This window comes from Emiliania huxleyi (assembly GCF_000372725.1).
Source record: "Emiliania huxleyi CCMP1516 unplaced genomic scaffold EMIHUscaffold_284, whole genome shotgun sequence".
Classification (NCBI taxonomy): domain Eukaryota; phylum Haptophyta; order Isochrysidales; family Noelaerhabdaceae; genus Emiliania; species Emiliania huxleyi.
This window is the reverse complement of record NW_005199901.1, coordinates 44,462-60,113: the sequence shown is the minus strand read 5'-3', so window position 1 is coordinate 60,113 and position 15,652 is coordinate 44,462. Positions and strand designations below refer to the sequence as shown.

The following is a 15,652-nucleotide window of genomic DNA, read 5'->3' as shown; positions in this document are numbered from 1 at the left end:
GACCGTGCCATGATGCACAATTGATCACCTGCATAGCTCGCGGCCTTAGTATCAAGCATTCAGTGATGACGTGATCGTACGGACGAAGAGGAGGACAAGGACGACCCTCTCCGCGACAAGGTGGTGCGGCGAGGGCAAGCGGTCGGATGGCTGTCGAGGAGGGGGGGGATGTCCTTCGCCGCATCGTGTAGTAAGAGCTCCTCGGAGAAATAAATTTTGCCTCGAGCTCCGCGCCCCCGGAGCGTCTTTTCTCTTCTCCACCCGTCAGCAGGGAAAGCGAAGATTTTCACTTGCCTCCCACTTTTTTTCTCCTCACACGGGAGCCCATCATTGTCTTGCTTGCTTCCTCGGCCTTTTGCTCCCACCGCTCCCGCATTTACCGATGCCAAACTACATCGATGACTACTGCCTCGACATGACTACTGCCTCAAACATGTCGGATGATCAGGTCTCTCCCTTGAGGCATCGAGTCTTGCACAAAAGGCGCGTCGTGCGCAATCTTGTTCCTGATTTGTCCCAGGTTTAGCTTCGCTCCTTTGCGATCGATCTCAGTCAAGCAAGCGAAAAGTGAGAGGCTGACAAAGTGCTGAGCCCTGGTCTGACAGCCTGACAGCAAACCCCGGACACAGCGCCTGACAGTGCCCGACAGCCTGACAGCGCTGACAGCACTTTCTCCGACAGTCTGATAGCACGTATCTGACAGCCTGACAGCAGAGTCTGACGGTCGAGGTGCTCCGTCGCTGTCAGGCCCTAACGTGACAGCCTGACAGCTGCCCGACCAGCCCGACAGCACAGAGCACACAGTGGCCTGACAGCAGCGCTGACAGCCCGACAGCAGCACAGACCGTACACAGTCAGACCCCATAGAGCCTCTTTCTTGTGCCCCATGAGGGTATAACAAAACTATTACATGCAAAGACATGTGAGTGTGGTCCATGTAGTCATGGGATGGTCATGGGTCTCTCTCTCAACCCTCCCGTCCGCGTCCCACACCTCTGCGCGTCTGCGGGGACCCCTCTCTAGCACCAGCGGCTGTGCTACTACAAATGGAGCTACCAGCTAGCCTTCTGGGGCCCTACAGTCATATGCCTACGGCGTCTGGGTGGGGGTGGCCGCCGCCGTCTTTGCCGCCGCCGCCGCCTGCGCCTGCGCCGCCATATGCGCGCTCCCCAGGCGGCCGCCGCCGCCGGCGTGATCACGCCGTGTAGGAGGAGAGGCTGAGAGTATGTGTAGTAGAGTCCTGCTGGTCTCCTCTTGATAGTGTCATAAGTGTGGCTGGTGTGTGTCAGAGCCTGACAGCACCCCGACAGCACCACCTGACAGCACCTGACAGCAACAGCCCAACGTCTGACAGCAGCAGCAGCCTGACAGCTCTGACAGCTCCGACAGCGTCTGACAGCAACACCCGACAGCTCTGACAGCACCCGACAGCTACAGAGCACCTCGACTGTCAGACACGCACCCGACAGCACCTGACAGCACTGACAGCACCTGACAGCTGGTCTGGCAGAGGCACCTGACAATGCCTGACAGCTGCCCGACAGCCCGACAGATCACCCCTGACAGCACCTGACAGCCTGACAGCCAGGGCTCAGACAAAGTGGCCTGCCTGGGTCGCGGGCTCGCGGGCGGTGCGGCGGGCGGAGCAGCTTGCGTTGGCTTGAGGTGCTTGTTTTCGAAAGGTCGCTTACCGCTAGCCGCTTGAGGTCGGTGCGGCGGGCGGAGCAGCCTTTTAATATTGCTCTCTCTGCCACTGCGCACTGGTGGTGGCCCTCGTTCGTGCCGGTGCCGCGTTCGAGTGCCGCGTCTCCTTTTCTTCAGCCGAGGGCTTTGATATTCGTTGGTGTGGCTTTTACCTTTTGACATAATCACACAAACTCACAAACGACAACCATCCCCTGCAGAAAGAAAGAAAGAAAACAGACAGCCCGAACCCAGCCAAATGGGAGGACCATCGTGAGCATAATCAACTACCTGCATCAAGGGACGTACAGACCCGGTGTGATCTTCAGAAGCGGGATCATGGGTCCAGCCTTGCGCCGGATCGGTGAGCAGATGATCGAGTACACATACATGCCGATGCTCGAGTCGTCCTCCGCCGGGCCGCTGCGCTGGAGCGGATGAACTGTTGCTACCCGCACGACGGCGGGAGCAACTAGTTGACGTGCACTGCACTCCTCGGTGCAGGCCCAATGCTCTGCGGGACGTCCCGCTCGAGACCTGCTTGGATCACTCGGATGGCTTTTGGGGTTACAACGAGCTCGTTCTCGACGTGTGTGGCGAGACGGAGGGTGGGGAGCAAGAGCGGCGCTTGCGCACTTTGTCCAGGCGGTCGCGATTGATTCGCGGGCAAGCCGTGTCACTTTTGCGCTGGCTCGCGCCGTGCAGGACGCCGCTAGCGTCGCCAACGGGCTCCCCCTGCCTCTCCTCGAGTACAATCCCGGCAATGCGGCGGCGCCATTCCGGGTTCTGCGCGCGCTGCCGGCTGAGTGAGGTGCTTGTTAGAAAGTCTGCAAAACGACAAAGTGGGCGAAAACATCGGTGAGCTTTTGGACATTGATTCTTCCTCGACGTCTCCGTCGGCGCCCGCGGGCCGCCCTCCAAATCATGCATGAAACCAGGAACCCGACCGCCGCCGGCTAGCGGACTAGCGTGTATGAAAACACCTCACGCATCGGCTCTCGACACAGTGTCTATGAACGGCGCTCTCCTATCTATGAACGGCGGGGAGCTTTCTCGCGCCCACACCACGCTCGCTCGGCGTGTGTGATGCATCAGGTGCGGGAGCGCCGGCTCTTCCTCTTGTACTCTTTGACGCCCTCGACATCGCCAAGGGCCATTTTCATTTCTGCCCATTGGCCAAGCTTCGTTCCAGCAGCATCACAGCCCAGTCCGTTGGTACGGTTGATCGACTCCGACCTCAACGCAACGCGGCCGTCGGGTTTGATGGAACCCGCCACTTTCGGCTTATCCATGCCTGCAGCCTTTGCAAGACGCTCATGGGCTGTGCCATCTTTAGTCGGCTTGTAGTTGCCGATCACACACTTCTCGCCGTCGCACACCACGGTGCCAGACTTCGGTGGCATCCCTGAGGCTGTGGGCTCGAGGCTGTGTGGCTGGGTTCGTCCCTTGCGACTTAGACACGCCCCCCGGCGTGCGTCCCTCCGCTTTTCCGCGTCCTTGAGCACTTGAGCACTGGATAGGGTCGGTTCCGCATGGTACGGGACCCCTCGATCGTCTCGCCCACCCTCACTGGTGTGTTCATTGGGGGGGGTCATAACAAACACGGTACAGGATCGAGGTGCACGCTGCCAAAGCAGTGTCGTCCCCCCTCTCCCCGACGGCGATGGCGGTGTGACCGATCGAGCTACAAGAGGAGCTTGTTCAGCAGGATCCGGGATAGTCTGATGCACTACCTCACTGGGCCTGAGACCACCAGCCAGCATCCCGTCACCGTCTCGGGTTTGTGTGGGATCGAACCACTCCGGGATGGGCAAGCCCATCGTTCATTGTGCCTTTTCCCACCTGCGCGCGAGGTGGCGTGGTCATGTGTGCCATATCAACCGTGTGGCGGGCAGGGGAGTGAGGGGGAGAGAGGGGAGGGGGGCGGGCGTGGCAGGGGCTCAGCCAGCGAGAGGCAGCTGGTTAATTGTCAGAATTCCATCTTGTTAATTGTCAAAGTTCCGTGCAAAAAGCATCAATTAATAATAGTAAGGAAGACATGTTGCCCGGCCGTTCAAGAAGTCCGTCTCGATTTTCGTTTTTTCCCCACAGACCACTCGGGCAACTTTTCGAAAGGCAAAGTTTTACTTGACCACTCGACCACTCGGGCAACTTTTACGAAAGGCAAAGTTTTACTTGACCACTCGGGCAGATTCGATTGCATTTTACCACTCGGGCAAACTCGATGAAACGGGCGGACGGAAACGCGTTTGCGACGGCTCGCCGGAGAGCATGCATGGAGCGGCCGGTGCGCCGCCGCAGCTCACCGATGGAGCCTGCGTCGCGGCTCAATCCACTGACGTAGCAGCACTGCGACACACTCTCCAAGCACGGCCTCTGGCGTTGCGATTGCACAGAGAGCGAGCAATAGGCGCCAAAAGCACAGATCTGTGTGCAGTGGATTTCCATGTAGGTCGCGCCCAGCGAGCGGACAACCGCGGGTCTCGGATGCTCTCCCGGACGCGAGCCCATCGTGCGAGTGGCGGACCCGGAGGCGGCCGGCCCAGCTCACCCCCAGAGAGGCCATGGCCAGGGTCAGGCATAGAAGGGGGTGTTTTTCCGTCCGTCCAATCGTAGACAACTTCGCGGATACAAGTCCGCGTCCTTACGAATACCCGGAGGTGGACTGCTGACAGAGAATCGAAATTCTTTTTGTCAAGTGTTAGTGCCAGTGCGCGCCAGTCCCGTGCCGTGCCCCCAGTGTCGTGTGAGAGGAAAAGCTAGAAGAAAAGACAGAAAGAAAGAAAGAAAACAGACACCCCAAGACCGCGCACCCCCCAGGGCTAGGGCTCTCTAGCCCGTAACCCGATACCAATCGTCTGGCCAACTGGGTGCGCTTCTTAGCTCCCCGGTCCTGGCACCTGGGCGTGCGGTTGATGACTGCACTCCAAGTGCTCCAAGTGCCCCAAGGAGCCAACCCTCGGAGACCCGTGTTTACTTTATGGCCCTTTCCCTGCGAACGCCGAGGGAACGCGCACCCGTCCCCCCACAGGGCTAGGGCTCTCTAGCCCGTAACCCGATCCCGAGAGCATCTGGCCCGCTTGGGTGCGCTTCTTAGGACTTAGCTCCCCGGCCCTGGATGTGTCTGAGAGGCCTAGTCTGGCCGATTTTTTGCGGTATCTTGATGTATCTCTCCATATCTGACCGTATTCCGCCATATCCCGCCATATCCCGCCATATCCCGCCATATCCCGCCGTATCCTGCCCGCCTCACGCCGAGCAGCCCGGCCTCTCTCCGCGCTCCGGCCGCAGAGCGCGACGGATCCCTGGTCCCTGCTCAAGCGGAAATTTTCTGTATATCGTGAATCATGGGAATCGACAAGCGCTCGACAAGCGGCCGTCGAAGCGCGAATGCGTCCGATTTGCGGTTTCACGCTTGACGGACGTTGTCGTGAACACATCTTGGGGGCTCCGTATCTCATCATATCCGCGTGTATCTCCCGGTATCCCGCCATATCCCGCCATATCCCGCCATATCCCGCCATATCCCGCCATATCCCGCCGCGGATACCGCGAAAAAAATCGGCCAGCCTAGGCATTCTGAGGCTGCCAACGAACTGAGAGGGGTTTATGATTCTTGTAATTCTTTTTCTCACGACACTATATAGGCACGGGACTGGCTCGCCGTCCTCAGGAGACGCTTACTTGGGGTCCCGTACCATGCGGAATCGACCCCTATCCAGTGCTCAAGTGCTCGAGGTGGCTCCCCCGTGGTGTATGTTAGTGCCAGTGCGCGCCAGTCCCGTGCCAAGAAAAGTCCTTCCTGGGACCCAGTGCTGACTTCTGCCTGTCGTTGCTGTTTCTCGACTGTCTGTGCTTGCGTCGGGGGAAAAGAAAGAAAGAAAGGATGAACACTATCATCTGTCCAGCGTCCACCCATACCGCGTCGGTTGTCCAGTCCGAGCCTGACTGTTCTTCACCTTCCTACATACATACATACCAGTGAGGGAGCAGGGAGGGCGAGACGATCGAGGGGTCCCGTACCACGCGGAATCGACCCTATCCAGTGCTCAAGTCACAAGTGCTCAAGAAACCAAGGGACGGATGGGAGGACGGCACGCCGTCTCGCCGCCACCACACAGGGATTTTGAGGAGAGAGGTGTGGTGCTAGCCGTCGCCAACCCTCGGGCGTCTACCTCTTCCTATGACCTATCTCAATAAGAAGAGATTCTTCACAGTTTCTCACCAATTCTCGCAGCGACCTTCATGCCGCCTCGCGTTCTTCCCACTCTCGTCGTTCTCTCTCCTGCGTCGGGGGTCCGGGTTGTGATTTACTCGCAAAATCATAAAAAGAAATAAAGAAACGAACAAAAGAAAGAAAGAAAGAAAACAGACAACCGAAACGAACAACCCAAGGGAGGGCGTGGGCGAAATTCTTTTTGGCGCTCTTTTTCGTGCGAATCGATACACACAATACACATGGAGGACGAGCGCTTTGTCGCCGTCGCCGAGCAGCTCGGCAGTCGCACGCAACGCCAAGTCATCTCGCACCGGGGCGGCGCTGCCCTGCGGTGGGAGGAAGCGATCGCTCTCTGGCGCACGGATGCCGCATTCACTCTCTTTTTCACGGCCGTCCTGGCGGCTTGCCCCTTCGACTCCTTCTACTTTGAGTGTCCGCCCCTCGCCGCGGCCTCGGCGGCCGATCCCTTTGAATTTGTGCTGGTGCAAGCGCACGGCTTTGCACGCGCCGACCCTTCCGATTTTGCAGAGCACATCGGTCGCAGCGGTGTGGGCGCGGTCACATTTGCAAACCTAGGCGGTGACGCGACGCTCGTGGCGCCGACAGGCACGCTTCACTCATAGCGGGACCTCAACGCACAGCTCACATTTTGCTGCGGCTCTTATAGGCGACCCGAAGCTAGCGCCGGGAGCGGCGCGCGCGGCGTACGGTCACCTCGCCGCCTTTTGCCGCGCCGCGCCCGAGAGCCAGCGCGTGGCGGTCTGGCAGGCGGTTGGCGAGGCGCTACATGGGATGCTCGGCGGCGCGGCCGCGTCTGCCCCGCCCGTGTGGCTGAGCACGGAGGGAAGCGGAGTGCCGTGGCTGCATGTGAGGCTGGACAGCAGGCCAAAGTACTATCACCACAGAAAGTACGCGCGCTGACTTCGGAGAGACTCGCAGACTTCGTCAGTAGTGTTTACGTGCACTGGTTGATTGGCGACTCCAGGGCCTTTACACCCACGACGCACACACATATATTGAATCACATCCCCTCCCCCCACTTCACTCTTCAGACGACTAACTATGAAGTACAACACCGTGTGCCCCCAGATGCGGCCATGGGGTGAAGTGCCCGTGGTCCGTGCGTCGGGTGTGCGCTTGCTGTGCCGTCCGGCGTCACGCCTGCGGCCCCTCTCTCGCGACGAGGAGGAAACCTCAAGTTTGCAGGCGGCAGCCATCATTTGCAAGCGCGCACACCGGCGCTGGACGGCACGGGTCAATGCCTCGCGCGGGCACGCAGCTACAGCTCGTCCTTCTTGACGTCGGCGAGGACTTTAGCCGGGAAGTCTGCCGTGCCGGCGGGGTCGTAGATCCTCGCCACTCGCCCATCCTCGTTTATGAGGACGGCGATGCGTCGCGCCTTTTTCGCGGTGCGAGAGTCGGCCGCTCCGTAGGCGACCGCGACCGCCATCTTTGTGTCGCTCAACAGCGGAAAATCAAAGTGGTTGCCGCTTGCAAACTTCAGGTTTGCGTCGACCGGGTCGTTCGAGCAGCCCGCGATGGCAATGTTGTGCGTCGCAAACTCGGAGCGCAGGCTCTCGAACGCCCGCCCCTCTGCGGTTCACCCGCCAGTGCCGGCGCGCGGGTAGAACCACAGCATCAACTTTTTACCTCTGTAGTCGCTGAGCGAGACCGTGGCACCCGTGTGCGAGGTGGCGGAGAAATCGGGCGCCGGGTCGCCGACTCGGAGCATGGAGTGCCTAGAGCAAAGCGGGCTTGATTTAGAGGCAGAGCTTCAGTAGCGTCGACACGAAACCGGTCGCCTGTGTCGCGGAGGGCCGCGAGGGCGATGATGGTCCTCCTCGCGAATCCCCGCCGCGAGGACGAGGAGGGCGGTGGCTGTCACGCCCATGTATCTCCGAGACAGCACACTCAAGCTCTGAGCGCCGCCAAAATCCAAACAAGGAAAAGAATGCGCGCGCTTTACTTTATGGCCCTTTCCCTGCGAACGCGCACCCCCCTAGGGGTCAGGGCTCTCTAGCCCGTAACCCGATGCCGATCATCCGGCCCGCTGGGTGCGCTTCTGAGCTCCCCGGCCCTGGATGTGAGGTTACCGACTGCACTCCAAGTGCTCCAAGTACTTGGTCTTATCATTATTGATTGCAATAGGATTCCTCTCTATCGTCCACCTCGCTCCTCGGAGAAGGATGGGAGTATCGCCTTTTCTGCTTTTTCACCTTTTCTCCAATCTCGCTTCTCGGAATGTCTTTTGTTCGATGGACGATATAGTTCACATGATGCTCACGTACCCCGACAAAAGCGGTGGTGTCTAGGAGCGTGTCGACAGTCAAGTCCCATGGGCATGGTGGTTGTGTTACGTGTACACTGAGACATCCGTTTCCGCATTCCGGGCAGGACCTTTTCCGGACATCCTCCCCCTACTCAAAGTCATCCGCTATGTCGTCGGCGTCGTAGCCTCTGGCTGCCTGCCGTGAGCACTGGTGCCGAGTCTGCACCCGCAGGCACTCGCGCACCGACTCGGGCCCCGTGCCCCCGAAGCCGTGCGCGCCCTGCTGGCACACGCGCTGCGGCACCGCCAGGGAGACCTTGCGCTGCAGCACGGTCACGCCGTGCCTGGTTGGGGTGGCGCCGTGGCCGTCGTCGTCGTGCACGACCAGCCTCTGCCACGAGGCGGCGCAGTCGTACCGCTCGAGCCACATGGCGATCAGCCTCTCCACCGGCTGGTGGATCACCCCGCTCGAGTTTGCGCCGCCCGCGGGGTGCCTGCGCGGTGGCGCGGAGGGAGGGGGACATGCAAGGGCCGGCACGCAGGGGCCGCGGTAGACGGCACTGACCTCCGGTGGCCACATCGGGCCACACACGGCGTTGTAATGTCGCGCATGGTCGGCGTGGCGGCCGCCAAGTAGAGTCCAGAGACGGTGGCGGGAGCCTGTGTCGTGCATCTAGTCTGGAGTGCCGGCCCGTGTCGTGCAGGAAGAGCATGCCTGCGGCATGTGTCATGGACGGGTCATGGACGTGCAGTCGACGTGTCCGTGGACACGGCCGGTGTCGTCGAGAGAGCGCGCCGTCGCGGCGGAGCAGCCGCCAGCGGAGCACATTCTTGAGAAGCTGCTTTGTCGCCGGGTAGTGGTGGCAGTCGAGCACCAACAGGCCAAACGGCTCGCCGCCCAAGTCTGCCGCCGTCACCTGTTGGGCGTGGGAGAGGCGCGCGGCTCGAGCAGCCGGCGCGCAGCAGGGAGCAGGACCATGCAAACTCTAACCTGCTCGGCTCCCTTCTGCAGCACCCTGTGGTGGCGGCCGAGCACCGGCACCGGCGCCAGGTCCACCGTGTAGACGGCCGGCTGTCGCGTGCACTGCACCGCCTCGAGGAGTGTCCTCGCGGAGAAGCCTCCGAGCCCTCCCAGCTCGAGCGCGCGATTGACCCCGGCGGCACGGGTGAGCGCAAACAGCAGCAGAGCCTCGTCGTCCTGCATCGGCCCAACCACGGCCTGCGCGCGACCCTGCAGGCCGATGTGCCGCAGCGCATAGAACAGGCTGCCCTGCGATTGGTCAGAGCACACGTCGAGCTGCGGCCACGATGTGTGGTCAGTCGGGTCCACGCTGGCGAGCGTCGCGAGCACGGGTGACATGTACATGAACATGTCCATGTGGGTGTGAAACCTGCGAGGTATCAACCGCCAGTCGCAGGATCCTGACTAGGGAGGAATCCTGATGGTGTTCGAGGACACACCCGCGTCACGCCGGCGTCACGCTAGATCCCATATGTGTATGTACATGCGGCGATATACGCCATGGAGAAGTTTGTTCGAGACCTCGGGAGCGGCCGGCTATTCACACCTCGGCAGTGTGGGCAGGCTAGGGCAGGGCAGTGTGGGTTTCACACCCGGGGCAGGTAGGGGATTGGGCAGGGCAGGGCAGGGCAGTTGTGCGGCAGTACGCGGGCAGGGCAGTACGGCAGGGCAGGGCAGGGCAGTTGGGGTCATAATTGCAGGGCTGAGATTCGGGATCTCAGGTGGTGAAAAAAAAGAGGAGACAATTGCTGTGAACATGCAATTTAGATAACAATCTCAATGAGATGTGTGAATAGGACGGGTGATCGACAAATTACACGCGCGAGCTGGCGAGCTCATCTGCATCTCAACCGAATCTCAGGGGGGCGCCGTGTGTATAAGGGTCGCGTGATACTGCGGTAACATCTTTTTACTATCCCGTTTCTTGCCAAGTTTCGCGAGTCCCACGAATCCCGTTCGTGTTCGTTCGTCCCCGTCCGCTCATGAAGCGCTCAACGAATGACGCTTGTTGTTGTGGAGTCGCGGTACTTGGGTGTGGCACATTGGGCCACATACTAGGGGCCCGAAAAATGTCGCTTCCCGATGGCCCCAAAAATGTTGGTACTTCTCCAACTCTTGCGCGCAGTCTTAGGCCCCTGATGATGCGGCGCCACTTGGCCCGCCGTACGATCCGTGCCACCGCCTGCCTAAACGTCTGCACGACGCGCCCAAAGTTAGTGACGTGCTGCACCATTGACCAATCCGCTCTTGCAGCAGCGTAGCGCTGCCAATCTTGCCGTATGTTTCCCGAGTCGTCCCGGTAATTACCAGACTGTCCCCGACTAACAACATCGGCAAGCCAGGTAAGAATGTCTAGGCGACGTGGATGCCCTGGTGGAGCTACTCTGTCTAAACTGTCATTTAGGTGTGATATGTAAAGTCTACCTTGCACGTGTGCATCAAGTGGTGGTCTACCTGTCACACTGCTATAGCCGCGAGGACCATAGCGACGTGCTCTGTTGGCCTGCGCCGCGGCCACAGTGGCAGGGGTCCATTGATCTAGACTCATTCTCCCCCTTACGTCAGAATTCTTGTCAAAATTGGAATCCCCGCGTACCAGTCCCACGAAGCCCAGCCCTAAAGTCAGGTCGGTTGAATCCCATCATCTGTATGTAAGACTGTGTTTGTGCTGGAGTTGAGTCCGCAGGCATACGTACTCGGGGCCACATACGCACGGACCAGCTTGTTCTTGCTACTTCGTCCTCTTGCCCGTGCATTCCGAGTGTTGGTATTACTCCAATTCTTGCGCGCATTCTCAGGGCCTTGATGATGCGGCGCCACTTGGCCCGCCGTACGATCCGTGCCACCGCCTGCCTAAACGTCTGCACGACGTTTCCAAAACGATGAAGAAACTGCACCTGTGACCACTCCTGTCTTGCAGCCGAGTAGTCCGCCCAATCTAGCCGTGTATCGTGATTGTCATTGTCAGAGTAATTACCCAACCCCCTGCCAATAACTCCATCAACATAGTTGGCAAAATTTGGATTTGACTGGGCGCTGCTCCGTAGCTGAATCCTGTAAACTCTGCCTTGCAACTCTGCGGTTAATGGGGGTCTTACGTAATTATCACGCATGCGGTCATGATAATTACTTGCACCATAGCGACGTGGTCTGTTGGCCTGCGCCGCGGCCACAGTGGCAGGGGTCCAGAGAAAAGAATCTGCAAGAAAGAATTGTGCACGCGGCGCACTGGCACTACCGAGAAAAAGGTGATTAAAATCCCTGCGTGGTGGCGGCGTGCCGTCCTCCCATCCCTCCCTTGGGTTGTCCGTTTTCTTTCTTTCTTTCTAGAAAAAGGTGAGGTGGGTGGGGGTGGGTGGGTGGTTCCAAGCCTCAGCCGGGCCGTGAGGTCGGGTGGGTGGGTGGTTCCAAGCCTCAGCCGGGCCGTGACTGCGTTTTTATGTGAGCGCAACGCCGCATTTCACGTCCTCGTAGCCCCGCCTTGCTGTACAAAGCCACAGCTGCACGCAGCTAGATTCGGACTCTGCTGCGCGCTGAGCACGCACAATGTCTATGTACCTCGTTGGATCGACCCCCAAGGGCGCCAACGCGAGTCTGCTGGGCGAGTACAAGCGGACTCGGCGAGCGAAGGTCTACACCTTCACGAGCGACCCGTCCCGCTTCCTGCATTACTCGCGGGGCCGCTGGTGGGTCGGGGCGACGCCCGGCGAATGGTCGGGCTACCTCTACGTTGAGGACGACGCGGCTACGCCCGACAAGATCACGGCGACGTGGAAGGTCTACGACGGCGAGTGGCTCGATGCTCCTAATCTTCGCTGTGTGGCGACCAGCCCGCTCGCCTCCGCCGCCGCCGAAGTCTTCATCGTGGGCAAGACGCCCGGCGGCGTCAACTCCGGGTCGCTTGGAAAGTTCGTGCGTGGCGCAGACCTGCTCAACTCGCGCTATGTGTACCGCAAGGTCACGGGCGGCAACGTCAGCTACCTCTTCTACGCCATCGGCAGCTGGTGGGTTGGCGACTCCCTCCCGCGAGGCTCGTCGGCCGGGGGTTACGTCCGCGTGGAGACCGACGCTTGGCTTCCCGAGCTAGCGCCTGCGCACGGCTGGCTTGTCGCGAGCAGTCAGAGCGGCTGGCTCGCTGCTCCTGACATCCGCTGCGTGACGAGCGCGCCGGCACCGCCCGACCCGAGGAGCGACGGCAAGTACATTGACGCCAGCTTTCCGCCAGAGCAGAGCTCGCTGGGGTCCGCGGCGGGGTGGGATGCGCCGACCAAGGTCGACTGCTGGCTCCGCGCGGGTGCCCTCGCCGGCACCGACTCAGACCTTTTCGACGGCATCGGCCCGGGCGACCTGCTGCAGGGCTCTATTGGCGACTGCTTCCTGCTTGCGTCGCTGGCGTGCGTGGCGGAGCATCCCGAGCTGATCGAGTCGCTTTTCCTCGAGGAGCAGGCGAGCGACACCGGCGCCTACACCCTCCGCCTGTTCTCGGCGGAGGCCGGCGAGTGGGTGAGCACCACGATCGACGACACGATCCCCTCCAGCTGGAACTGGGGACACCCCGAGACCCTTTTCGCGGGCAGCAACGCGACGTCGCCGGGCGCGAGCGGCGAGGAGTGGGCGATGCTGCTCGAAAAGGCGGTCGCGAAGTACTGCGGTTCGTACGGCGCCCTGGTCGGCGGCTCCTCCGCGTGGGCGCTGCAGCTGCTCCTCGGGCCGAGCCAGCCGGTGCAGGTCTTCCAGCGGGTCGACTCGCGCGGCTTGCGGTGGGGCGCCTTTCGGCTCGAGCGCGAGCGGCTCGCTGCGAGCGGCGCGGCGCGCAGCCCGGGAAAGGTCTTCCTGATCGGCACGCCAGGCGACGAGCGTGGCGCCGACGATATCTGGCGCGGGGTGCTGGACGCGCTCGCAAGCCGGCACGTCGTCACGACCGGAGGAGTGGAGAAGGCGATCTCCCCCCCCCTCTCCCGACACCCAACCCCAAACCTGACGCAACCCCTCACCGCCGCTGGCCCCAAGCCCACCCCCAGCCCCGACCGCTGTCCACCAGGTGGCCGGGCAGCGGACGCTCGAGGTGCGGCGGCGCGACGAGCTCGTCACTGACCACGCCTACTCGGTGCTGCGGGCGGTCGAGGCGGGCGGCTTCCGACTGCTGCAGCTCCGCAATCCGTGGGGCAATGAGGTGGAGTGGAGGGGCGATTGGGGCGACGCTTCGCCGCTGTGGGGGAGGCACCCCGAGGTAGCGGACGCGGTGGGCTTCAGCGCGGCGGCGGACGGCACCTTCTGGATAGGCTTCGAGCAGTGGGCCGACCTCTTCACAACGCTCAGCATCTGCTCGACCGCGGAGGCCTTCGCCAAGGCGCGGAAGGAGGGGAGCTTCGCCGCCACGCGCGCTGCCCGAGACTCGCCGCAAGCAGCGAGCCGCGGCGTGAACTTCCTGGGTCGCCCGGCGAGGGCGCGGATGCACATCTCTGTGGTGGAGGCAGCGAAGCTCACGCCGTGCCCGGCGCCGGACGTGCCGGACGAGGCCCCGCAAGTCGAGGGCGCGGGCGGCTGCAGCTGCCTTGTGCAGTAACCGTGTTCGATGTGTGGAGAACTGGAGATGCGCGCGAGTGGCGAGAGCGAGCGATCTCCGACACACTTCTCACTCTCAAACTTCTACGAGACTTGCAACAATATACAGAGTACTGGACAAAATAATAGCAACACTGTACCTGCACACGGCTCGGTTTCCCGAGGTCTGGTGTGTGTCAAGGAACTAAACCTCAGGTCACGGCTCACGGGAGAACGACGAGGCCTCCTCTCGGGGGCAGACTCTCGGTCTCGCGACTCGGTGGACTCTAGGGTGGACTCGGTCACGCACAGTGGTGCTGCGGGTTTGCGCTCGCCGTGCAGATTGCCTCTGTGGAGCCCTCGCGGCACTGCTTCACGATGTTCGCCCCCGAGACGAGGAACAGGGTTAGCCACACGTTGGTTCCCATCCTCGGGATCAGACCCTGAAAGAGGCCGCCCACGCCGCTCTCTGCGTGGACCTGGCGCAGCACCGCAATCATCCCCACTGCCGGCTCCCCCGAGAGCGCGCGCGCCTGCATCTCGATCCGCGCGACCTCAAAGGGGTGGTTCCAGCACGAAAGGACGCCGCCGATGATGCCCGCCCAGCACTCCTCGTGTATCGAGAGCCGCCGCGTCGGGTCGCCGTGCGCCGCCTTCATCTTGGTCCGCACCGCCTCGGTGAAGCCGACGCGGCTCGCCCAGTTGCTCGCCTGCCGCGCGGCGATGGCTGAGCCGCCCGGGTAGAAGCCGAGGAGGCCCTTGCTGGCCCAGGTGCGCCGCATGATGCCCCACACCGACTGCTCCTTGCCGAGCACCATCGCAGTGACAAGATAGGTGCAGGGCCCCATCACCACGGTCTGCGCGACGCCGCCGCCCGCGCCGCCCACGAAGCCAGCGGTGGTTGACGAGACGCCCGCACCCTTCAAGCTCTCCTGGATCGCGTCCTTGGCGACCAGCAGCACGCCGCCCTTTGTGGCGCTCTCAACCAGCTTCGGCCCAGTGCCGGCGTAAAATGCGCGGACGCCTCCGCTGTGCAGTATGTGCCTGAATGAGCCCACGGTCGTCTCTGTCCTGTGCCGTCCCATCCGCGTCTTCCAGACCTCAAACGGCTGGCCAAGCGTGAGCGTCGAGATGGTCTGCAGCACAGTGCCGTCGACAAACTTGGACCTCGCTGAACCCTCCTCGCCGACGATGGCGTCGAGCAGCTTTCGCAGCGAGGTGACCGATGCCATACGTGCGGCGAGCACTAGCGGTGGCTGTGGTTGCCGCTTACAGAGCGCGGCAACCGGCTGATGCCTTTGTGGATCCGTGAGGGGCCGACGGCATAATGGGCACTCCTTGTGAACAGTGTTGTACCCCCGTCTTGGGTCCGGTTGTGTTTTTGTGTGAACAGTGTTGGGGCGTGATTCGCATCCGCGAGCCCGAGGTCTCGCACGTATGTGCATGTCATTTATGATGAACCCATAGTGGACATGCGCTGGACTATGTGGATGTTGGAGGCACACAGGGCATTGTCCATTGAGGGATCGCAACTCGCTCGTGCTCGAAGGTCTGCATAGGTCTAAAAATAGTCATCGTCGCCGTAATCGGACCCGGTGTGAGTCATACTGCTCTTGTCCAAGGGGTCCTCGGCCGCGGCTGCCGCCCCATCTTCCGCTCCCGCCCCGTCGACGCCGGGGCTTGGCTGCGGCACCTCTCGGCCGGGCGGAGAGGGAGCCCGGTCCGGGTCGTCCGCCGCCGCCGCCTCGCTGGAGCCGTCCTCCTCCTCGGACACCCTCGCGCTCAGCCTCGCCAGCGCCCCGGTGAGGTTGGACGGGTGCGCGCTCCGCGCCTGCCCCTCGCCACCCGCGGGTCGGGCGTCGCCCTCGTCGGTGACGGCGGGCGGAAGCTGCCCTGCGGCGCGAGGCGAGGGGGC

The 15,652-nt window shown here is 61.8% G+C and overlaps 6 protein-coding genes across 6 annotated transcripts; 3 read left to right on the top strand and 3 right to left on the bottom strand.

Moving 5' to 3' along the window:
• Positions 1–2,022: 2,022 nt before the first annotated feature.
• On the top strand, positions 2,023–2,493 carry EMIHUDRAFT_239204 (hypothetical protein; the record flags this gene model as incomplete). Its single annotated transcript, XM_005776088.1, has 3 exons — positions 2,023–2,087; positions 2,188–2,272; positions 2,329–2,493. The coding sequence occupies 3 exons, from the start codon at positions 2,023–2,025 to the stop codon at positions 2,491–2,493; spliced, it is 315 nt and encodes a 104-aa protein (XP_005776145.1).
• A 281-nt stretch (positions 2,494–2,774) lies between these two features.
• On the bottom strand, positions 2,775–3,086 carry EMIHUDRAFT_239203 (hypothetical protein; the record flags this gene model as incomplete). Its single annotated transcript, XM_005776087.1, has 1 exon — positions 2,775–3,086. The coding sequence occupies one exon, from the start codon at positions 3,084–3,086 to the stop codon at positions 2,775–2,777; it is 312 nt and encodes a 103-aa protein (XP_005776144.1).
• An 821-nt stretch (positions 3,087–3,907) lies between these two features.
• EMIHUDRAFT_239202 (hypothetical protein) lies at positions 3,908–6,823 on the top strand (the record flags this gene model as incomplete). Its single annotated transcript, XM_005776086.1, has 3 exons — positions 3,908–3,970; positions 6,148–6,481; positions 6,570–6,823. The coding sequence occupies 3 exons, from the start codon at positions 3,908–3,910 to the stop codon at positions 6,821–6,823; spliced, it is 651 nt and encodes a 216-aa protein (XP_005776143.1).
• Positions 6,824–6,891: 68 nt separating this feature from the next.
• On the bottom strand, positions 6,892–9,549 carry EMIHUDRAFT_469439 (hypothetical protein; the record flags this gene model as incomplete). Its single annotated transcript, XM_005776085.1, has 6 exons — positions 6,892–7,495; positions 7,553–7,641; positions 8,381–8,665; positions 8,737–8,831; positions 8,999–9,088; positions 9,163–9,549. 6 exons carry the CDS (start codon positions 9,547–9,549, stop codon positions 7,182–7,184), a joined length of 1,260 nt encoding a protein of 419 aa, XP_005776142.1. The 3' UTR covers positions 6,892–7,181.
• Positions 9,550–11,739: 2,190 nt separating this feature from the next.
• Positions 11,740–13,759, top strand: EMIHUDRAFT_116232 (hypothetical protein; the record flags this gene model as incomplete). Its single annotated transcript, XM_005776084.1, has 2 exons — positions 11,740–13,077; positions 13,235–13,759. The coding sequence occupies 2 exons, from the start codon at positions 11,740–11,742 to the stop codon at positions 13,757–13,759; spliced, it is 1,863 nt and encodes a 620-aa protein (XP_005776141.1).
• Positions 13,760–13,810: 51 nt separating this feature from the next.
• Positions 13,811–15,057, bottom strand: EMIHUDRAFT_443991 (hypothetical protein). The gene has a single exon (XM_005776083.1). The coding sequence runs from the start codon at positions 14,967–14,969 to the stop codon at positions 14,040–14,042; it is 930 nt and encodes a 309-aa protein (XP_005776140.1). The 5' UTR covers positions 14,970–15,057; the 3' UTR covers positions 13,811–14,039.
• Positions 15,058–15,652: the final 595 nt, after the last annotated feature.